We start from the raw sequence: 22,917 nt of genomic DNA, 5'->3' as shown, positions 1-22,917 counted from the left end.
GCACCTTTAGTAGTGATTGGTGCAACAAAATCAATTCTGCTAGGAGATGCGGATATAAAATAATTGATTTTCATGCCGAACTACATGAGCGCAGAAATACTTAGGCCATCTTTTAAATAGATGAGAAACACAACTTAACCAAGCAACTACACACAGAGAATCCAAAACCCCACAAACAACATATGATTCCAAAATCCAGATAATTACTCCGACTTTATTTTGTTTTATTTCTCTGGGAAGGAGATACTAGTGGGGAGAAGGTTTTATATCCAAAATGGTCCCTAAAGATTATGTCATCTTACTTTGGTCTTTGTGGGTTAAAATAAATAAAAGTGGTTACTGAGATTGTTCACCATCAATCATTTTGGTTGTTCTATAAAAAAAAATTGTTAAATTAAAGATATTTTTGTTAAACCACCAGTTCAAGGCAAGAAGTTGATTTGACAAAAATACATTCAATTTAACAGAGATTTCTCATAGAATGGTCAAAATAATTGACCGTGAATAATATCAAGGACCACTACTTTTAATTTTAAATAACAGGGATCAAAGTAAAGATATAACAATTTCAAAAATCAATTTGGCTAAACAGTGGTGAAGAGAATAATAATTTTTGGAAACATTGATGAAACTTTGTCAAACTCAAACTCCAAAAGCGGTCAAACATTAAAGTTCGTGGAGCTTTACTGTAAAACTAGCAAGAAACGAAGCCATCGCGGAGGAGGGAGTAGGGTTGAAAGACGCACACATCCCCCACACAACTACCATTCCAAGTTCCAACTTTCAACTCAGAAAAAATAAAACCAATTACATTACTTTTTAACTAAAGATAATTTTTACCAGATTAAAGAATATTAAAAGTATATTTTACTCCACCTCTATGGCTCAAAAGGCAACAAAGTCTTCCGAAGAAGCCAAGCCCCGTCTGGCGGAGACAGCCATGGTTATTGCTTCAACAGCAGCTCCCGCTCCTTCCTGGTTCACGCCCAAGAGGTTATTGATTCTCTTACAGTTTTGTGTTGTTTTTTTCTTTTTTTGGGTTCTGTTCTGGGGTCTCTGTTTGGTTTCTGAGAAAATATGGAAATCAAGAGAAAGTCTTGACCTTTTTATATCTTTTTGGATTTTTGATTGTTTTTGTTGCTTGGGTCTGGAAAATACACGGTATTTGTATGTGGGTTTCAGAAATTTTGGTGATTTACTGGAAATTCGGTTTTTCTCCATTGTGGGCATTAATGCTTTTTCTGTGAAAATTATGGATGGAAGGGGAAAATTGTGAGAATTGTTGGATGCTTAATGAGTTAAACTAGTTTGAAATTGAAAGGATGAGGTGATGTATCATGTAAATGAATGCTGTGGAGTTAGAATATATTTATAATTTTAAGCTTTCAGCTGGGTTGAGTCAAATGTCATATGAAGGTTTTGCAAGACTTTTGAACCACTTTAGTATCTCTTTTTTTGTTCGGTGCGTAATAAATGTCTTTCTGCTGTGATTGCAGGTTACTTGTTATCTTTTGCTTGATTAACTTGATAAATTATGTGGACCGAGGAACAATAGCAAGCAATGGTGTCAATGGGAGCCGCACAACATGTACAGATAGTGGTATATGCACGGCTGGTACCGGGATACAGTAAGATTCTAAGAACTATCTGATGGTTTCCTTATTTCTCTGGTTTTCATATTTGGTTGTCTTTATGCATTGCTTGATTTACTTGAATGTGCTGAGTTTTCAGGTTTTGCCTGTAATCATGTTCTAAGTGCTACGGTACAGAAACGTTATTGAGATTTCTGAAATAAACAAGTGTGTATCCGTATCAATTTGTTATTGATATAAAAAATGTCATTTGGTTTTCTAAGAGCACTGTATTTGAGAAGTTGCGCAAAATTGTTCTCCGATTAATATACTTAGCTATGGTGTGTGAAACATACCACCAACTACAGTCTGCATCAGTATTGAGACTTTGAGGTCGAGGCAGTTGTGGATTGTCTGCATTTTATCCATTTTTAATCAATTTCTCTTCTTTTTACTACACGGTGCTTGCAACATGCAGTCTTTTGAGATAAGTATCTTCCTTTCTAATATAATATTTGCTTAATCCTTCTCACAAGTTCCTTGGGTATACAATTTGCATAGAAATGCTTTCGAACAATTGTTTGAAAAGCTTTGTCCAGGTCACCTTTTATACTTCATTTACATTCTATGCCATTGTTTTTGTTATTTTTAAGCTACTCATGGGCATTTCCTTTTCTTGTATGTGTCCTGCATGTGATAATTGTTTTCCATTTTCTTTTTCCTCTTTTCTAATAACTGTTTTACTTTCCATAGAAATAGAAATCATCCTTGACTGTACTAATATCCTTAATTTGTTTTGTTTGTAGGGGGGAGTTTCACTTGAACAACTTTCAAGATGGAGTTCTATCATCAGCTTTTATGGTTGGACTTCTTATTGCTTCTCCTGTATTTGCATCATTAGCAAAGAGGTAACAGTCACCTGTTAGTATAGACCATACATCAAACAACAGTCATACATTTATGTCTGTCTATGAAGACAATTTTGTTGTGCGCACTCGCGCGCACGCGCACACACCCCTTTATGTGCGCATCTATGAATAATTGGATACACACATATAGATAAGCTTCAAGTGCAAACACTCTACATGCAGACTTGTTTCATTTGAAAATCAGGCTGGTTTTCGCCCCATTCTTCTGACAAGTGGGTTTAAATTTTAGCACTCGGGCTTTGGGTTTATGCAGTCAATGTATTAAAAGGCAAAGGCGTCCCATGGATAGCCCCCCCAGGCGTGAGGCAAGCCTCACGGTACCTAACATTTTAGTATATGTTATATAATCATTATATTTATAAAATAGAATACTTTGTAAAACAAATAATTATAACTAAATCAAAGATAATAATTATATTTAGTTTTAAAAGACTCGCCTCGGGGCACACACTATCTTATAAGAAGTGGACTATATGTGTGTGTGTGTGTGTGTGTATTTGTCTCTGTGTGTGTGCGCGTGCAGATATGTATAAATTCAGAAGCATTTGGATTTCTTATTTATGCAATTTAAAATTTTTCAGTGTAAGTCCCTTTAGGCTCATTGGAGTTGGATTATCAGTTTGGACCTTTGCGATAGTTGGTTGTGCTTGTTCATTGGGTTTCTGGTCCATTACTATTTTCCGCATGTAAGTAACTTATATCCTTCTTGTTTTATTGATATACCTTTTCCCCAGTTTGTTGCTCCTTGATGGCTCATTTTTGAGCAGTCCCGTAATGTGGGTTATTGTTTGATCATGTTTGTTTGTTTTGCTTGTTTTAATTCCTTTTCTGTTCTCTAAAGGCTAGTTGGTGTTGGTGAAGCTTCTTTTATTAGTCTTGCAGCTCCATTCATTGACGATAATGCCCCAGCTGCTCAGGTATGGTATCTTTTGTTTCACGGCTGCCTAACATTTTAAATTTGTTGGTTTCATTATGTTTTTCATTCCAAAAGAAAGACGGTGGGATATACTTTTGAAGATTTTGAACCTTATTAAAAAAAGTAAATAACTCGAAAGAAAAAAACTACATTACCTTAAGATAAGTAGTTATCTCAATTTTATACAACAACAACAACAAAGCGTTTTCCCACTAAGTGGGGTCGGCTGTATGAATCCTATAATGCCATTGCGCTCGGTTTTGTGTCACATCTTTCGTAAGATCCAAGTACTCTTAAGTGTTTACTTAGAGTCTCTTCCAAAGTCTTCCTAGGTCTTCCTCTACCCCTTCGGCTTTGAACCTCTGTCCCATAATCGCATCTTCTAACCAGAGTGTCAGTAAGCCTTCGTTTCACATGTAGTTATCTCAATTTTATAACTAAAGAAAATATATAAGCAAAATATTGTGATCAAACCCATTTAAAATATGGCATCTAACGGATTATAAAAGTTCAAGTTGTACTTTATTTCGAGTTGTAGTTTTCCTGTTTTTTTTCTTTTCTTTCCCTATATAAAGCCACTGTAACGTAACTTGGTCGCTGCCTCATTCTTAGAATGCCATGTGTTATCATTCTGCAGTAGTGTGCCATAGAATGTGTATGATTCCCTGTTGACTTTTTCTAAAAGAAAACCTACTACTAAGATTTTGATATGTTCTTAGTAGTAGGTTTTCTTTTAACACCGACCACCTGTCCAATCATGTAGATATTCTTTTTGATGTTGTATACACCTCATTGCTTTTTTTTTTTTATTATTTAAAATCATATATATTTTTAGATTTGCTGTCAGGTGATTTATGCTGTCTATTATTTCAGAAAACTGCATGGCTTGCTATATTCTACATGTGCATACCAAGTGGATATGCACTTGGCTATGTTTATGGTGGGGTGGTAAGTTATCCTTAATTGCAACGTGGGTTAGTTTCATGGGATATATGGTGTCTTGACCCAAATAAAATTTTCTAGATAGAACTCTTTATATAAAAAGTGCATGTTTGTTTACAGTTTGAGGGTCCTCACATGTTTCCACGAATCACATTGATCCTTTTTTGGTTGTCTGTTGTTTATATTACATAGGTTGGAAGTCACACCAATTGGCGTTATGCATTTGTGGGGGAAGCAATCCTTATGCTACCATTTGCTATTCTAGGATTTGTTATGAAGCCTTTGCAGCTGAAAGGTCTGATTTGAGGCATCAATCCATTTTTCTTCCACCACATTTCTAAGGGTCGTTGCTAAGCAATTTGTGATTACAGGTTTTTTTCATCCTGAATCAAAAAAAGCAGTTACAGCAGTGGAAACGGCTGTTGAAGAAGTTCAAGGTGCTGATACTTATGGTAATGTGGAAGCTGTATCTACAGATAATGGACCTTTATAAAAACAAACCCATGTCCTCTCTCTGAGTAGCTGCAGAATAGCTTATGATTAATTGGAACCTCTCTAATGGGCTATGTGGATGTGAAGCATTCATCTATAAATAACTTTGTGATTTAGGATTTTACCGTCAGTTTATACTGCATAACTGCATTCTTTAGGAGTTCTATTAATTTATATGATAACTTTTCTCAGATTTTCCTTTTGGGATAAAAACTAAGTTGAGTTGAGTTGACATGGAAATTTATGTTAGGATACGTCCATCCAATAAACTTTTATGAAAAATCTCTAAATCCCCTATCCTGTAAGAGGAGTTGCTTCACTAGTAGGTTTCCTCATTTCCTTAAGTTTTCAGGTAGTGAAAGCTCATGATTCTGAATAAATTCTGAACATTGTGCTATGCATTACAAAGTAATGATGCTATGTGTCACGTTAGTTAGCGGTGCTCTTTGGTATAATAACAAATTTTTGAACCATAAATTCTTACGATGTGAAGGTGTAAAATATGTAATTTAAAACTTCTGTTATGTTAGTTAATTGCCTTTTCCTTTGTTTCTGCCTCTCTTTCTTGAAACAGAAAGTACTGCTGATTATGTTTTATTAACTTTTTATTTTTATCAGGATAGTGAAAGTTTCTGTTCTGTTAACTGTATTATAGTTACTCTTTTCCTTTGACATTGCTAATTTTGTTTTGAAACTCTGCACAAATTCAGGTATTTCGAATGGTAAAGATGCTTCCTATTCGATGAAGAAAGATATGAGAAATTCCACCTTACAAAAATCTTCCAAGTGAGTCACTCATCCTTGAGCTCATATGTATGTAATAGATTTCTTAGTTCTACAATCAAAGGTCTTGCAAAATATTAGACAAATACGAAATCATTAAGACATCTAGTTGTAGCAAAAAATTAGATGAAAACAGTGTTTCATCAAAACACTAAAAACTACACAATTTGGATTCTTGAAATACAATCTGGAGTGGGCCTACAACGGGTGTCCCTCAATTGAAGCTACCTCTGTGTAATATAATATCTAAAATTTGTATGTTTTTGTATATACCTAGACACACAGCCACCACCTTGATGGGGATAAGCTTTTGGCTTTTTAGCCAAAATGGTCCCTGAGATTTGAAATCAATACAAGTGGTCCCTAAGATTGTCCACCATCAATCATTTTGGTTCTTCCATGAATAGCTACGAAGCATAGACATGCCAGCTTAAGAGCGTATCCCATATCAGATACGGTTTGGGATACGATATGCGCCCAATACGTGCCGACACGCTCCGGATACGTATCTGAACGTACCCGTTGACCAATGGACATTTGGATACGTCGTCGATACGCTTTTGATAAGCGAATCCGACTTTTTGGATACGCAACGATATAACCCATCTAGTTGTGAGCGGCTCAGCATCAAATGATCTAACCGGGGGGGGGGGGGGGGGGGGGGGCGGGTTCAGAGGAGGGAGGGAGAGCTCTGTGTAGAAGAGTGTCGAAACGGCGAGATCTGCAATTGGAAAGAAGGTGACGGCGGCATATTCTATTGTGCTAGGTACTTAGGGTATTTTTTGAAGTCACGTGACATTTTCTTTTCAAACCAGGGTTTCTGTTTTATGAGAAAATAATGCCATATATATTTATATTTATATTACAAAATAATGCATATTTTTTAGCATCCATGCCGTATATATTTATATACAATTATTAATATATTAATATATTTATTAATATATATTAATGCATATTTTTAATTAACGTATCCATGCCGTATTGTATCCTAATATTTAGAAAATAGCCGTATCACCGTATTCGTATCCGTATCCATGCTACGTAGATGAATAGTTATGTTAAATAAAGATTAAAGGGACAAAATTACCCTCAATTTAATAAACAATAGGTCAAAATGATTTGACAAAATTTGAGGGTATTTTTGTCATTTTATCCTTATTTAATGGAGATTTTTCATGGAATGACCAAAATAATTGATGGTAGACAAACTCGGGGACCACTTCTATCGATTTCAAAATCTTAGGGACCAAAATGAGGAGTTATGCAAATCTCAAGGACCATGTGAGAATTAACTAAGTTTACAAGTTCTTGAATTTTGGTTAGCTTTGCTCAACTTGAAACAATATTCCAGCTATCATAAATACAGTCCTTTTTTTTTTCTTAAGGGATAAGAAACACGAAATTTATTAGAGAAAATGCAAGGAATACAAGAAACGTGGACTCGGAGTCCAAGAAACACTGTTCCAGTTAACTAAAAGACACTCCTTTTTTTAAGGGATAAGAAACACAGGATTTGTTAGAGAAAACAAAAGGATCCAAGAAACATGGTCATGCATTCCATGAAACACCTAAAAGAAACTTAAAAAATACTCCATAAACTTCATTCTCTATTTGAGTTTCTGTATCGTTTTAAGTGGTCAATTATTTCCATGCTCACCCTGTTCATTCGGAGACAATAGTTGAATTACATAAGGAACGTAGAAATTTGGAAAGAATTAAAAGGGTATTAATGAAATATCGTTTAAATGGAACATTTACATATCAAACTGAATATGTTGGACGTTAATTGGCCTCGAATCAGTAACGAGGTGGACTTTTAAGTGAATCATTTATGAGAATTGGAAAGATTAATTGTAAGCTGGACCAGCCTATGAAGCTGGTGTAACTTGCTCAGGTGTGTTTTAATGTTGACCACCGTTTTTTCCTCCTAATATATCCTTGAGGGTAAATTGAGCTTCTTGTTTAAATGGTATGCGCATATTTATCATATTAATAGTCTCCATTATAAGTTAATAGTCTCCATTATAAGTGTCAAATAAAGCAACTGTGAGAGGTCTCATTAGGCATTGCAAGGAATAGGACAAATAGGTGGTTTCGTATGATGAATTATATGTGGGTTCCACTTGCATGAGCATGACAGTAAAGCATTACACGCCAAACTATTGTTTCGTTTAACTTTCTATGTTGTGTCATGTGCTATTTATTTTATGGCAGGTCAAAGGTTGCATCAAACATAAAGAATCAAATATCAAGGTTTTTGAATGATATGAAGGTGCTGTTGGTGGATGAGGTTTATGTTGTGAATGTTCTAGGTACTTACCTTTTTCTTTCCCCACCTGCTTTACCTACCAGGGTTTGTATATGGATTTCTTTGGTTCATGGTTGTTTCTTTATATGGTTCTTTCACTGGCTAGTTTCCTGAGAACTCATTCAGTGGTTTACTATTTTAGTCGTCATGCCCTTCATCTTTCTCTATATACTAATTCCCTGTAAATGTGAAATTTTCATTCTTAGGTTACATAGCATACAACTTTGTCATAGGTGCATACTCATATTGGGGACCTAAGGCGGGATATAATATATATCATATGGTAAGCATTTTACTTTGATTGTATAGATTTGTATCATTCAATAATTTTTTCCTTTCTAATTCTGTGTAGTCAAAGTTGATGTTAAGTAGTTAGGAGATAGCTCCATGGTAAAACCTGCTTTAAATTCATGCTCTTTTGGCAGAATGATGCAGATACGATATTTGGAGGTATTACAATCATGTCCGGAATATTGGGCACACTAGCGGGAGGCTTTCTTCTGGATTATATGACTAACACTATCTCTAATGCTTTTAAGGTAATCTAGAATATTTTCCTTGATACCATTATTTAACAAATCTATAAAATGAAAGTTGTTTATATGCAATATTGCCGTTTGTCTATGGATACCTTGTGTATTCATTGTCCAATCATCATGTTCGTTTTTGTTTCTTTGCCTTTGTCTCTAAGTACTATACTCTATTGCAGCTTCTTTCAGCGGTAACGTTAATTGGTGGTGCCTTTTGCTTCGGTGCCTTTTGCTTCAAGAATATGTATGTTTTCCTAGCTCTTTTCGGAATCGGTGAACTACTTGTCTTTGCAACTCAGGTACATTCCCATTTAATGAAATTTTCTCCATTTATTTTTTAGGTTTTGTTCAATTTGCCTATGCTGCCGAACACTGAAATACTTTGTATGGCTCAAAAAGTAGATAATTACAATATCACACTGTTTGCATGATAGATATTTAGTGCCAGACCTATGGAATATTCACTCCTCTTGGTCTTCCATGTTGCCCTTTTGCAGGGTCCTGTAAATTACATTTGTCTCCACTGTGTTAAGCCTAGTATGAGGCCGCTGTCTATGGCTATTTCTACTGTTTCAATTCATCTCTTCGGTGATGTACCTTCCGCACCTCTTGTTGGAGTTCTCCAGGTTTGCCTTCCTTTTTATTTCATTATATGTTGTTTAACTTGCAAATGGTCTCATAAAAATCCTTAGTTGCACATTCTAACTGAGTATTCTTCTTTCTTTTGGCTTTGGATTGATTTTTTACTGTGCAGGATGCCATTAACAACTGGAGGAAGACTGCTCTTATTCTAACAGCTGTTTTCTTTCCATCAGCTCTAATATGGTTTATAGGTAAGATTCTTGTAGTTACCCCGATATTTTACCGTGGAACTTCTGAATTTGACGACTTGTCAGGAATTTTAATAAGTGCATGGATATTTGAGTAATTCCCAAATAGATGTCACGTCAGTAAAACTGGAAAAGGAAAATTTTCTGCAAGTACCCGGTACACAAGCCGGTACTCCACGTGTCACAATACAAGTGGAGTGACACTGAAAAATATATCCTCTCTCCACTTGTATTATGACATGTGAATTACTGGCTTGTGGAGTGGTTCGATATTTTACCGTGGAACTTCTGAATTTGATGACTTGTCTGGAATTTTAATAAGTGCATGGATATTTGAGTAAGGGGAAGTGTTATTGGCACTCCAAAAATCTCATTATACACTCCTCACAAGTGTATTTTTCTTTCCTAATATAGAAAGTTTGGAGTGTAGAATGAAATTTTTGGAGTGCTAATAACAATTCCCTTTGAGTAATTCCCAAATAGATGTGACGTCAGTAAAACTAGAAAAGGAAAATTTCTGCAAGTACCCAGTGCACAAGCCGGTAGTCCATGGGTCACAATACAAGTGGAGTGACGCCGAAAAATATATCCTCTTTCCACTTGTATATGACATGTGAATTACCAACTTGTGTACTGGGTACTTGAAAAAATCCCTCTTGGAAAAAGGCAAGTGTTGTTTCTTTTCTTTGCCCAATAGTGTTCTTTTCATACATACACTCTATACTATGATCAATACTCGGTGTGAATTTGATGAAGTTGATTGGAATATTGACTATCATTATTACATTTAATGGACCGAAATCGAGATCAGCCCTTAGATTTGTAATTCTCGTTTGGCCACCGTCACAGGAATCTTTCTGCACAGCGTGGATAGATTTAACGAGGAAAGTGAGCATCAGATCACCACCAAAACCGAAAGGTCAAGCACAACGCCATTGCTTGAAGGGAAGAAGATGGAAACAACTGAATCTGTTGCTGAACCATAAGACAAGATACTTTTCTTTTATCTTTCGTTGCAACCAGTCACATATCCAGGCCTTGTTTAGTAGGTTGTTTTAGTTCTGTACATACGGTCTCAAGTGCAGTAATTTTCTTTTAAAAGTTCTACCTTCCAATGCATGTGTTCATATTTGTTCTTCATTTTAAGGTTGTACAAAAATGCATGTTAATAACCCGACCATTTTCTTGCCTTTGGCATGTATTTTGAATTCGACAATTTGAACTCTAAACAATCTCTTGTCCATTTATTATCTTATAAGTAAATAACCTTCGGCCTTGTTTGGTGTCTAAGACTGAATTGTATTGGATTGAATTGCTCAATGGATTCAACTTGCATTGAAAATTTGATGTAACTTGCAAACTTTGTTCAAGTTGGAAGGAAGAAAGTGTATTAAGCCATGAAGGAACTTCTCTCTCAATCCGACTACTTTTATGGGGATTGGAAGAATAAGTTCTTTTAACGTTCAAAATTGAGAGGTCCATAACGACCAATATCGTCAACCCTTGATGGACTTGGACTAAAGGTTTAGATTATTGACTATAAGATTTAAGCGGTTCATCATCAAAACTAGTTTATGTCCACTGTAGTATATGTGGGGTGAATAATACAAAGTGCTCAACGAGATTTTTTTTTTTCTTTTGTGATTCCGACCGCATATAAGAGGCACTCATCCCTCTTATATAGGCCCCAAAAGTCTTGGGCTCACCGCTTTAGCATTAAATGAATACATGTGTAGACATAGCTTGTTGCCTACTCCTTCCGTACTCAATCGACACGTGGAGTTGCCTTTGCTCAGGGTTAGTTGAAAGGCTTCATGGGCCAACACGTATTGAGTGCTTTGCTCGGCCCTAAGGGGTTGAGGAAGCATTGTCCAACTTAGTGTGACAACCTTTATGTCACTTCACAGGCCTCTTCTCTTGTTGATGGCCAACATATGGTCCAGAGTTGATGTTTGAGTAGGCATATCTCTAGAGTTTTGTGTTGTAAAGTTGTTAATTTGCCGATAGTCTTTAAGTGTCCGGCAAGTACTTTTTGAATAGGTGCTCATTTTCTTTGTGAATAGTAAACCAATATCGGTGGGCGGTTGTCTGTAGCGGTTGCCGTCAATCCTTGTGATGCTCAGTCGTCTGGTTTCACTGTGTTAGCTCACAAGCCCAATTCTTTGATTTTCTTTTCTTTTCATGTGCCTTCTACAAGCCCACCTTGGTGGGGTAGGATGAGACCTATATATTTTGAGAACATTGATATTTTTACTTTAAGAGAAACGAAAGTTTGGCTAAGCAATATAGTGAGCAACCTAATTTAGTATTGAATTCACTATCAATGAAATTTGAGCCCAAAACCTCTCACTTCCAAATGGCACATCTATATATATTTTAAAGATTTAAAAGGACCCTACATTAACAAGTTCCTTCACAGCTAATTCTTTATTCAACATATAATTCAATTCCTTTTTGCCTTGGTTAAGGCCCGCCCTGTGTCATGACCATGTTCAAACGTCGCTCCAACGCAATGATAGAATAACAATTTTTTTTTTTTTTTTTAAGGGACGTTGGGGTAGGGATGGGCAAAATACCCCAGTTATGGGTAACTGCGGTTACCCACCTATTTAAATTTCACGGTTACGGTTATGGGTAACCATTTAGATAAATAAACCGTTTACCTGTGAAATTTAAATAGGTGGTTATGGGTATTAACCGCGGTTATAAACGGGTAACCGTTTACCAATTTATTTTATATATGTAAAATTAACATAAACCATATTCTCTATTGGACAAAACTTAGATCAATGCTATTGACTATAGTGCATGGTTTATATAGCTAATTATAATATAATGTAGCTCATTATATATATTATGTTAATACTTTACATTATGGGTTAAATAACCCAAGAATAGTGTCTTTTAAACAGTTTTCTAAACCCAAGAATACTTGGCAAATATTATAAGAAAAACTAATGAAATTGGTTTGAAAGCTTTGAGTTTTAATGATAACGACAAAATAAAGGGTAAAGTGAATAGTATCAGGTTTGACTTTTTAGTGTAAAAATGTGGTTTTTCGTTAAAGTGAACAGTACGAGAGTTTTTCGTTAAAGTTCTCAATATTATATTACCTTCATTGGTAACAGTTAAAAATATCGTCCCTAAATTATTATTTCAATTATTGGAATGACATAAGGACTTAAAAAATTAAAATACGGAAATGTATGATAAATGTACCTATAATGGTGTTTAATTATCCAAAAAAAAAAAGAAAATTATGACAAATTTTTTTTTTTTTTTAATTTTCAAGTTGTTAAAAAACATGAAGACGGGTGAAAAATGGGTAATGGTAAAAAAAAAATGGAACTTTAATGAAAAACTTCTGATACTGTTCATTTTAACAAAAAAAATCATATTTTTACACTAAAAAGTCAATCCCAATACTATTTCTTTTAGTCTTTATTTTGTCATTATCGTTAAAACTCAAAGTTTTCAAGTCATTTTCATTAGTTTTCCTTTAAAAAAAAAAAAAAGATAAATAGGTTAAAAAGGTAAATGGGTATTAAACGGTTACAGTTAAATGAGTATGCGATTATGGATATGATTAACCGTTTATAAACGGTTATGGGTATAACTGTTTAGGCAATTATCCAACAGTTAAACGGTTATGCGGGTATGAGCATAAACAGTTATGAGTAAATAACCAAGTACCCGCCCATCATAACCGTTGCCTATTCCTATGCGGGGTACACAATTTCCCTAAAAATCAGTTGGTTAGAATTTCATGAATAACAAATTAGACACTAATTTATTTTTAAACTCTGAGTGTAAATATATAATTCTATTTAAAATACAACAAAAAACTAGTTGGCTTAATATGTAGCTTTGCCGCGAGTAAACGTAAACCCGAATTTCACTTTTTGATAGGCAGTTGATTTCACACTTTTTTTTCGTTTCACACCCTTCTTTGTGTGTTATCCACTCGTTTTTACCTTTTTCATACTACTCAATTTCAGGCCGTCAGATTCTCAATATCAGGCCCTCAGATCGAATTAATTGAAGATGATCAAATAACAAAAATTAACAAGGGGTGTGTGAACTGCACCGTCTCTAATCAAACGAAAACAACGAACATAATTTACCTGAAAAAATCAAGTCCTTTAGTAACATCGCGCGGTCATCTCCACCTTCACTAAATTTGTCACGTGTTAAAAAACTCACTTGCGAAAGCATTCAGGGCATCATCTCTAATGAATAACATCACCGGTTCGTCAAAAGGAATTATCTCTAATGAATCACCAGGAACTCAAAATATATTTAAGCGCATGGAGTTCCAAGTCTACTGATATCTATGCAAGTGAGAGGTCTCCAGCAGGAATTGATCTCTTGACAAGCTTTGCCCAAGATTCATTGGTTTCGGTTATGACCTTAAGAGCATAATCCTGTTCATCATATGAATTGCTTCTATAATTAGATATAAAAAAAAGGTCTCGCGCGCGCGCACAGAGGTCGTATAATTCATATGTAATGTTCTGCAGATTGTGGTATTGTAATTATTCTATGCTTATACAGGAAAAGCAAGAGAAGAAGGTGAAGTGTGACAATTAGTGTGTGCTACTGTGTAGTGGACAGTACCAAATCACCACCAGAAAAGAATTTCCAGCAACAAGGATAATCAACAACCAATACGCACGAAGTTAGAACATCGATAATTAAGTTCTAGAGGTGACGGACCCGGGAGAGAAGTCTATATTCAGAAATTTCTGAATTTGCTGCATAACACTATGCACAAAGCCTCTTAAAAGAGTAATTCATAGACTTAAAACTCGAATCATAGCCCTTGATTTCTTAATAAATAATCACGTAATCCTATCCATAAAAAAGAAGAAGCAAAAGATAGAGAAAAAGCAAAAGTATCAAATTTGAATGTTAATAGTTGAGTTCCAAGGCATAGAGACCCAATAGAAACCATAAATCTGATTGTTTGTGATAAGTTGATAAAAGCTGCATGCAAATACTTTAGACTCACACAACTGTCAGATGATTGATTAAAAAGACAAGGAGTTTACCAAATAAAACATGAAATTCAAACAAAACAAATAAAAAAACAACAACTAAAACGCTAAACTAACTAGAACCCGAGCCAAGTTAGCTATTTATGATGGCAGGTATATGTTCCTGCAAGCCGTGACCACTAACTAATTTCATAACGATGCATGAATTGAGACTTGTAATTACTGTCGAGCTAAGGTAGATCATGAATCGTGTTTCGACTGCCTTCATGTTGTAGGACATCAATTTGTTTAAAGCATGCCCTATTCCTGAATATTGAGTCCATACTACGTATCAAACGTATCAAGATTAGAAATAAATAAACTGCAAAGAAAACTGGTATGTCTGTTAGTTTTTGGCTCGTCAATTTGTGTCCTTTTCTGTTTAGGATTGTTTTAGGGAAAGGGTGCACCAATTCTTCTCCTAAAAGGGCTAGGAAAGAATCTTAGTTTCCTTATTCAATGTAGATTAGAAATCCTAGAAGTCTATTTGGAATTGGAAAGGAAGTCTAAATTCCTATTCCACTTAGAATAGGAATTATAATCTGTAAAGGACATGTAAGCCAACCCTATATCTATAAATAGGGTGCGGCAAGGCTGATTTTCAGCAGAGAGAAAACAGCCAAACAGCAGAGAGGTTTGAGATTAGTTCTAGGGTTTGCATAAGTTCTGTAATCTCTATTATTAATCAAAGAAGAGGTGATTTCTCTACCTAGGGAAATCACAACTGGACGTAGGCATAAGTTCTGCCGAACCAGTATAATTCTTGTGTGTTTCTAAGTTTTCTATATTTGCTAGTTTAGTCTATTGTCGTTGGTTACATCAAAGAACAAGGTCCAGTGAAAGGGGTTTTTTCAACAATTGGTATCAAGAGCTAGGATCAAGGTGTTCTACGATGTTAAAAGGGAAGATGAATGCGGATCAAGGACCTGCGTTAAAACCCTTTGACGGCAAGGATGACTTCACGGACTGGCAAAGGATGATGAAGAACGTACTGATACAGCAAGATTTGGATGATGCACTTGATGGTAAGAAGCCGGAAAGCATGACAGAAGCAGCATGGAATAAGGTTCTCAAGAAGGCCAAGAGTTCCATCGAGATCCATCTCACAAGATCAGTTCGGTCACACATCACCGAAAAGATGTCTGCCCAGGAAGCATGGGAAAAATTGGAGAATGTTTATATGGGAAAAACCGTGTCCAATAAACTTTTTCTAAAGGATGAACTATTCGGGCTTCGACTAGAAGAAGGAGGTGATATTGAAGATCACGTATGCAGGTTCCAGAATTGCATAGCTAATCTTCAGAAAGTCGAAGAAACTTACAAAGATGATGATATGGCTATCATCCTGCTAAGGTCTCTACCTTCGTCTTTCAAGCACTTTCGAACAACTCTAATGTTTGGAAAAGAGTCCTTGAAGCTTGAAGACGTAATTCAAGCTCTTCAGTCATATGCTAAACTAGATGATATAACTGAAAGCTCTCAAGGCCTTTATGCCAAAGGCAAGGAGAGGGGGCGGGAAAAGACAAGAGAAGAGAAAACTGGCAACAGAGGTAGGTCAAAATCCAAGAAGAAAAAGGAAAAGAAGGAAGGTTGCTTCGAATGTGGTTCAGCCGATCATTGGAAGAGGAACTGCAAGATTTGGAAAGAAAAGAAAGCCAAGATGGAAGGAAGCTCAGGTTCCGCTAGTGCAGTCACCGAACATGAGAGTGACGGGGAACTTCTTTCGGTAACATCGGGCTCCAAGGCTTTCAATTGGATTTTGGATACTGGATGCACGTTTCATATGTGTGCAGTAAAAGAATGGTTCGATACTTTCAAAGAAGTCAGCAGCGGGGAAGTCTTAATGGGGGATGATTCTTCATGTCCTGTAAGAGGAATCGGCACTGTTCGAATCAGAATGTTCGATGGGATGATACGAGCTTTAGGGAACGTCAGGTATGTCCCTAGACTAAGAAAGAATTTGATTTCCTTGGGTACTTTAGATGAGGCCGGTTATGGGTACAAGTCTAAAAAAGGAAGACTCAGGGTAACCAAAGGATCGCTAGTGGTAATGCAGGGTGACCTACAACCCAATAAGTTGTACAAGTTAATTGGGACCACTATAGTCGGGGGAGCAGCTGTTTCTGTAAATCAAAGTATAGAAGACAAGACTGAACTATGGCATCATAGGCTCGGGCACATAAGCCAGAAGGGATTGCAAGAATTACACAAGCAAGGCCTGTTGGAAGGCGTGTCAGCTTGCAAACTGGACTTTTGTGAATACTGTGTTCTTGGGAAGCAAAGAAAGGTATCATTCGCAAGTAGCAGTGCAGATAGCCGAAGTAAGGAGCAACTCAGCTATATTCACTCAGATGTTTGGGGTCCTGCTCCAACTAAATCAAATGGTGGAGCCAGGTATTTTGTTACTTTCATGGATGATTTTTCTAGGAAGGTTTGGATTTATTTCATGAAGCAGAAATCCGAGGTTTTTGCAAAGTTCAAGGAATGGAAAACAGAAACCGAGAATCAAACTGGAAGAAAGATCAAGTATCTGAGAAGTGACAATGGAGGTGAATATACAAGTAATGAGTTCACCGATTACTGCAAGCAGGAAGGCATCATAAGGCACTTCACAGTAAAGAAGAATCCCCAACAAAATGGAGCTGCTGAGAGGATGAACCGAACTCTCATGGAGAGAGAAAGGAGCATGCGATTTCATGCAGGATTGCCTGATAGTTTTTGGGCAGAGGCTGTTAATCATGCAAGTTATTTGATTAACAGATCACCATCTACAGTTCTCGGTTTTAAGAGTGCAGAAGAGGTATGGTCTGAGAAGTCGGTGGATTATTCCAAGCTCAGGGTGTTCGGCTGTAGTGCTTATGCACATATTCCAAGTGATGAAAGGTCCAAGCTCAAACCGAAGTCTATACATTGCATATTCCTAGGTTTTGAGAAAGGAGTGAAGGGTTTCAAGCTTTGGGATTTCAACAACAGGAAAAAGGTTGTCAGTCGAGATGTTGTCTTTGATGAGACAACCATGCCTCTGAATAAAGTCGAGAGCAGTAGGGAGAAGAAGGATGATGCTGGAATTGAAGCAACAAAGATTCCGTTAATCAGTTTAGATGAAGAAGAAGCTCAGGTGGAGCAAATTGAGCAAGAGGCCGAATCTGATGGTTTTGAGGAAGAAGAAGAGCATCAGCATCATTCACCAGTTAGGAATCAGGTGGAGCAAGAAACAGGACAGATTGAAGGTACTCCAATCCGCCAGATATCCCAAAGGAGTCAAACTCCACCCAACAATCCACCTGCATTCCAAAGATGCATAGCACTGGACAAACCTAAGCGGAACAAGAAGAAACTTGACAGGTTTGGGTTTGACCAAAACGAAGTTAATTATGCTCTTAACATTAGTCAAGGAGATCCGACTACTTATCGAGAAGCTATAGCAAGTGATGAGCGAGATAGTTGGATAAGTGCTATGACAGAGGAAATGGAGTCTCTTTACAAGAACTCTGTTTGGGAGTTGGTTCCTAAACCCAAAGACAGAAAGCTAGTTGGATGCAAGTGGGTATTTAGGAAAAAGGAAGGACTACATGAACAAGATGCCGTGAGATTCAAGGCAAGGCTCGTGGCTAAGGGGTACTCACAAAAGGAAGGGGTGGATTATGATGAGATCTTTTCACCTGTAGTCAAGCATACTTCTATCCGATTGCTTTTAGCAATGGCAGCTCAGCATGACATGGAGATTGAGCAGATGGATGTGAAGACAGCGTTTCTTCATGGGGATTTAGAGGAGACGATATTCATGGCTCAACCAGAAGGGTTTGTTGAATATGGGAAAGAAAACCTAGTATGTCAGCTAAGGAAGTCCCTGTATGGCCTGAAACAGTCTCCAAGACAGTGGTACAAGAGGTTTGATTCATTCATGCTGAAAATTAATTTTAGAAGGTGTTTGTATGACTGTTGTGTGTACTATCATGTGTTCCAAGATGGGATGATCATATTGCTATTGCTATATGTGGATGACATGTTAATTGTTTGTCAAGACAAGTCTAGAATTCAAGACTTGAAAAGGATGTTGAGCGAGGAGTTCGACATGAAGGATCTAGGTGCCGCACAGAAGATCCTTGGCATGGAAATTCAGAGAGATAGGACCGCTGGGAGGATTTGGATATCACAAGCCAAGTATATTCAGAAGGTTCTTGAGAAGTTCAACATGCAAGAAGCAAAGGCAGTTTCGACTCCTTTGGCAGCTCACTTCAGGTTAAGTGGACAACAGTGTCCTACATCCGAGGAAGAGCAACAAGAAATGAAGAAGGTGCCTTATGCTAATGCCGTGGGCTGCCTCATGTATGCAATGGTATGCACACGTCCTGACATAGCTCAAGCAATCAGTGTCGTTTCCAGATACATGGCAAATCCAGGAAAGCAACATTGGGATGTAGTCAAGTGGATTTTGCGTTATTTGAAGGGTTCTTGGCGACAAAGGATTATGTTTGAGAAGCAAAAGGAAAATGCAGGGGTGTTAGGATATGTGGATGCCGATTATGCAGGGGACTTGGACAAGAGAAGGTCAACTTCTGGTTATGTGTTTACATGCACAAGAGGACCAATCAGTTGGAGGGCACTACTGCAACCAATTACGGCTTTATCGACCACAGAGGCAGAGTATATTGCATTGGCCGAAGCTGGAAAGGAAGCAATTTGGCTTAGTGGCTTGGTAAGTCAAATGGGAATCACTCAAGATTGTGTGAAGCTTAAGTGTGATAGTCAAAGTGCCATTCACTTGGCAAAGAATCAGGTTTTTTCTGGAAGATCAAAGCACATTGAAGCAAGATATCACAGAATCAGAGATTGGGTGGAGTCTAAGGAAATTTGGATTGAAAAGGTTCATACGGATGACAATGCCGCAGATTTCCTTACAAAGATAGTGCCGGCCAAGAAGTTCAAGCATTGTTTGAACTTGATCAATCTCGTTGATTGATTAAAGTGGAGCACCTCCTCACCTGAGGTGCAATGAGGCAAGAAGGAGGTTGCCAAGGTGAAGACTCTTGAAGTTTGTCCAGAGCTACTTCAAGAAGGTTCAAAGATACTCTGGGGTGCAAACGATCAAGACTTGGTTTGACTCACCAAGGTGGAGATTGTTAGTTTTTGGCTCGTCAATTTGTGTCCTTTTCTGTTTAGGATTGTTTTAGGGAAAGGGTGCACCAATTCTTCTCCTAAAAGGGCTAGGAAAGAATCTTAGTTTCCTTATTCAATGTAGATTAGAAATCCTAGAAGTCTATTTGGAATTGGAAAGGAAGTCTAAATTCCTATTCCACTTAGAATAGGAATTATAATCTGTAAAGGACATGTAAGCCAACCCTATATCTATAAATAGGGTGCGGCAAGGCTGATTTTCAGCAGAGAGAAAACAGCCAAACAGCAGAGAGGTTTGAGATTAGTTCTAGGGTTTGCATAAGTTCTGTAATCTCTATTATTAATCAAAGAAGAGGTGATTTCTCTACCTAGGGAAATCACAACTGGACGTAGGCATAAGTTCTGCCGAACCAGTATAATTCTTGTGTGTTTCTAAGTTTTCTATATTTGCTAGTTTAGTCTATTGTCGTTGGTTACATCAAAGAACAAGGTCCAGTGAAAGGGGTTTTTTCAACAATGTCACCCTTAACCTTAAACCCTTCCACCCCACACCCCCCCCCCCCCCCCCCCCCCCAAAATACCACTGCCTGGTTTTGAAGCACTCTTTATACACTCAAGTCCGATGACCATAAAGAGACATTCTTACATGAATTATGCGTTTAAGTATGCAATTATTGAACACTTTCAAATCAGAAAATCACATTTGACTTGGACGAATGCATTTTCTAAACCCATCAGTATGTGTACTAGAACAAATAATTGGGCTATAAAACAGGAGTAATACTTTGATGACCTTCACCCTTCCCCCTAAACTAATTTTGTAATCAGATCTTGTCATGTCTCCTTGCAACACTGGCACTTTGCAAGGAGCACTATGCTCCTAGGCCAGAGTGCCATCGAAAGCTGGTGACTGAATCAATAAAGGAATGAATAATGGGAAGAAGAAAAAGGAAACACTCCATAAAATTGAAAAAAAAAAAGGAAAAAAACCAATAGAGTAATAAAAAAGGATTCACAGATACCAATTGAAAAGGCCACTGTAAAATTACCTTGTTGGCTGCTTTGTTGCCAAGACCAAACTTGTTAGCAGGCTTTCCATCAGGTATCTTGTAGTCTCTAAACCAGTCCCTTATTGCAGTGAGAGTCCCCTGAAGTAAACCATATGATTAAGCCTCAAAAAGCTTAGTACTTAGTTGATCTAATTTATGAAGGTAGATAAATTGTAACTAAACAGTAATGTATATCATAACCATCCACTTTGCTCAAAAGAGTTTAGGTAGACTTTATCCATTTTTCGTACAGTAATCATATCATGTAACAGCAATAAATTTAAAAACTGAAAACATCTATATTTAGATACATTAATTACGGTGGCAATGGTTGGTGAGTGCATAATTACAGAAATCTGATAGTGGTTGGTTAAAATGCAGTACATACCGGGAAATGCTTCTCAACATCATCAATGTCATTAACGAGAGAAGCCCTTGGATCATCCAATGAAATTGCAACAATTTTCCAGTCAAGTTCCCCTTCATCGATCATAGCTAAAGCAGCCAATGGCTTTACTTTGAGAATCTCACCAATCTTTCTCCGACTATCACCTATCTCAACAACATCAACTAAAAGTTGTTGAAAATACAAGAGCTTTAGTTTTCCTTCTAAAGTTGGTACTTCCCTCGGGCAAAAGTTGGCAACATAAAAGACAGACAAGTGAGCAGACCTGGATCATTATCCCCAAATGCTCCTTCAACTTCATTGTTAGCAAGAGATGGGTCTTCCCATGTTTGTGGAAGCAACCCATAATTCCAATTAATATTGTAGCTGAGAAGGATAGGTAACATAAGATAACTTACATTTACACTAAAGGGCGGGGAACATATAAGATAACTTTAATGATTTGTAGGACAAACAACTGAACTTAAATATCAAACTCTTGCCATAGTGTTACTCATATGTGCATGTGCTTCTCTGCATGCATCTATCACCCAGGAAAAAAAAAATCGTGCACCTAAGAAACTAAACAAATAAAGATAATCAGCACCAACAGTGGCGTACATATATTCATGGTGCACCCTTAGCCAAAAATTACACTGATTCAGGTAACATATAAAGCACCAAGACAAGGACAAACACTGTAATATAACCTTAAGAAAAGTAAAATTAGACCTTACGGATAGTAACGAAGTTTTCCCTTCTTTGTATCCTGCTTTATTGGGGTGTGTGGCTCATCAGTAGCAACCTCCATCTTTGCACTCGATTCTTTGGGTATTTCAACCACAAAGTTGAATGCACCGTCACCCACTTGCAAAGGTATATCATGCCAAGGAGAAACCTAAGTATAAACCAACACGTTGTTATAGCAGATTGAAACAAAAATGAACTAATTGGCGTGTGGAAACCCAACCATGTCTCCAACAACCCAGCATTTTGAATCTTCTTTTAGAATTGCATATAAACATTTTCTCTTTTGAACACAAGTTCGAAGTACGGATACTCAGAGTTGTTGTTCTATTTCCCCACTGAAAACAAATCGACACAATCCCGAAAACTCAATCAAATTTGAAACAGAGAGACCTCAATGAAGCAAATGATATATGCCATCAACTCACACATTTCCCTGCCCATCAGAAGCTGCCATATAATAACCAAAACATTTTATGTGTACAAGAAATATACGAATTCCTGAATTATAACCCCATTTGATACATTTATAGGAAGCTTTCACATTATCCAGTTTGTCCTGCATTTTCTCAGAATCCAAACAAACAACACAACAGAAAATGGAAAGACCATAGACCTTTTGACCGGAACGGTCGACGAAGAAAAGGCGGTAATCTAGTGTTTCGGGCTGGCCTTCCTCCTTGATCTGAACCTCGGGATTGTAGATAGCTGTGCAATTGAAGGGCCTCCTGGAAGAAGACGACAACGACAGCGACGCTGCTCTTCTTCTGGTGAAGCAAAGGCTGGTAGTGCTGTAGGGACTCAGCTTCATGGGGAACGACGTCGTCTTGGAGATCAAGCAGGAAGTATTGGCGGCGGTCAGCACTCTTGCGGTGGCCATGGCTCCCTGACTGGTGAAGGGACGAGTGGCAGTTTGTTAGTGGTAAGCTTTGATTGGCTCCTGTCGCTGAGCGTGCGCTCCAATTTTATAGGGAAGAAAGGACTTCAAATCTTCTGTCCCCGTTTCCTCGAAATTTTTTTCATTTAATCCCAGCACACGAGTAATACTGTGGGTGGGTGGTGGAAAATTTTAACAGTTAAGTTATTAGTTTATTAATAAATATATTTTATTATTTGTATAACGATATATGATATATTATTTTATGTTCTGATCACGTTAAAAAATCTCTTCGTTTCCTCTATCTCTCCTCTGTACCTTGCTATTTTGTTGCCACCTGTCCATTCACTTAATAAATTGCGAAATTGAAACCTATCAATGCGAGGCCGTTGTGTTCTGAT

At 37.2% G+C, this 22,917-nt stretch overlaps 2 protein-coding genes across 4 annotated transcripts; one reads left to right on the top strand and one right to left on the bottom strand.

The window, feature by feature from the left end:
• Positions 1-653: 653 nt before the first annotated feature.
• LOC137725613 (putative sphingolipid transporter spinster homolog 2) lies at positions 654-10,594 on the top strand. Of its 3 annotated transcripts, XM_068464361.2 has the most exons (16): positions 654-993; positions 1,497-1,628; positions 2,378-2,479; positions 3,082-3,186; positions 3,342-3,417; positions 4,290-4,364; positions 4,551-4,653; positions 4,730-4,810; positions 5,561-5,636; positions 7,851-7,948; positions 8,151-8,227; positions 8,370-8,483; positions 8,654-8,773; positions 8,972-9,100; positions 9,229-9,307; positions 10,154-10,594. In XM_068464361.2, the coding sequence occupies exons 1-16, from the start codon at positions 881-883 to the stop codon at positions 10,288-10,290; spliced, it is 1,617 nt and encodes a 538-aa protein (XP_068320462.2). In that variant the 5' UTR covers positions 654-880; the 3' UTR covers positions 10,291-10,594. The 3 variants fall into 3 exon arrangements, with proteins under 3 accessions (XP_068320462.2, XP_068320464.2, XP_088551015.1); XM_068464363.2 differs by lacking the exon at positions 4,290-4,364 and having other exon boundaries at positions 676-993; XM_088694889.1 differs by lacking the exons at positions 654-993; positions 1,497-1,628 and adding an exon at positions 1,737-1,803 and having other exon boundaries at positions 1,908-2,479.
• Positions 10,595-13,397: 2,803 nt separating this feature from the next.
• LOC137726525 (soluble inorganic pyrophosphatase 6, chloroplastic) lies at positions 13,398-22,689 on the bottom strand. The gene is made up of 6 exons (XM_068465459.2): positions 22,256-22,689; positions 21,630-21,790; positions 21,179-21,279; positions 20,896-21,077; positions 20,508-20,606; positions 13,398-13,728 (listed from the first exon to the last, which is right to left on the bottom strand). The coding sequence occupies exons 1-6, from the start codon at positions 22,517-22,519 to the stop codon at positions 13,636-13,638; spliced, it is 900 nt and encodes a 299-aa protein (XP_068321560.2). The 5' UTR covers positions 22,520-22,689; the 3' UTR covers positions 13,398-13,635.
• Between the last annotated feature and the right edge of the window lie 228 nt (positions 22,690-22,917).

The sequence above is a fragment of the Pyrus communis genome, chromosome 5 (genome assembly GCF_041283825.1).
Source record: "Pyrus communis isolate YQ-2024b chromosome 5, ASM4128382v1, whole genome shotgun sequence".
Classification (NCBI taxonomy): Eukaryota; Viridiplantae; Streptophyta; class Magnoliopsida; order Rosales; family Rosaceae; genus Pyrus; species Pyrus communis.
This window is presented reverse-complemented; position numbering and strand designations above follow the sequence as displayed.

Excerpts from the sequence above, each read along its gene's own strand:
- LOC137726525 (XM_068465459.2), bottom strand. The coding sequence starts at position 22,519 with ATGGCCACCGCAAGAGTGCTGACCGCCGCCAATACTTCCTGCTTGATC. Across the intron at positions 21,078-21,178 it reads ATTTGGGGATAATGATCCAG|TTGATGTTGTTGAGATAGGT; the intron begins GTCTGCTCACTT and ends AACAACTTTTAG. Across the intron at positions 13,729-20,507 it reads GCAACAAAGCAGCCAACAAG|GATTATGCTCTTAAGGTCAT; the intron begins GTAATTTTACAG and ends TATGATGAACAG.
- LOC137725613 (XM_068464361.2), top strand. The coding sequence starts at position 881 with ATGGCTCAAAAGGCAACAAAGTCTTCCGAAGAAGCCAAGCCCCGTCTG. Across the intron at positions 7,949-8,150 it reads TTATGTTGTGAATGTTCTAG|GTTACATAGCATACAACTTT; the intron begins GTACTTACCTTT and ends TTTCATTCTTAG. Across the intron at positions 8,484-8,653 it reads CTATCTCTAATGCTTTTAAG|CTTCTTTCAGCGGTAACGTT; the intron begins GTAATCTAGAAT and ends ACTCTATTGCAG.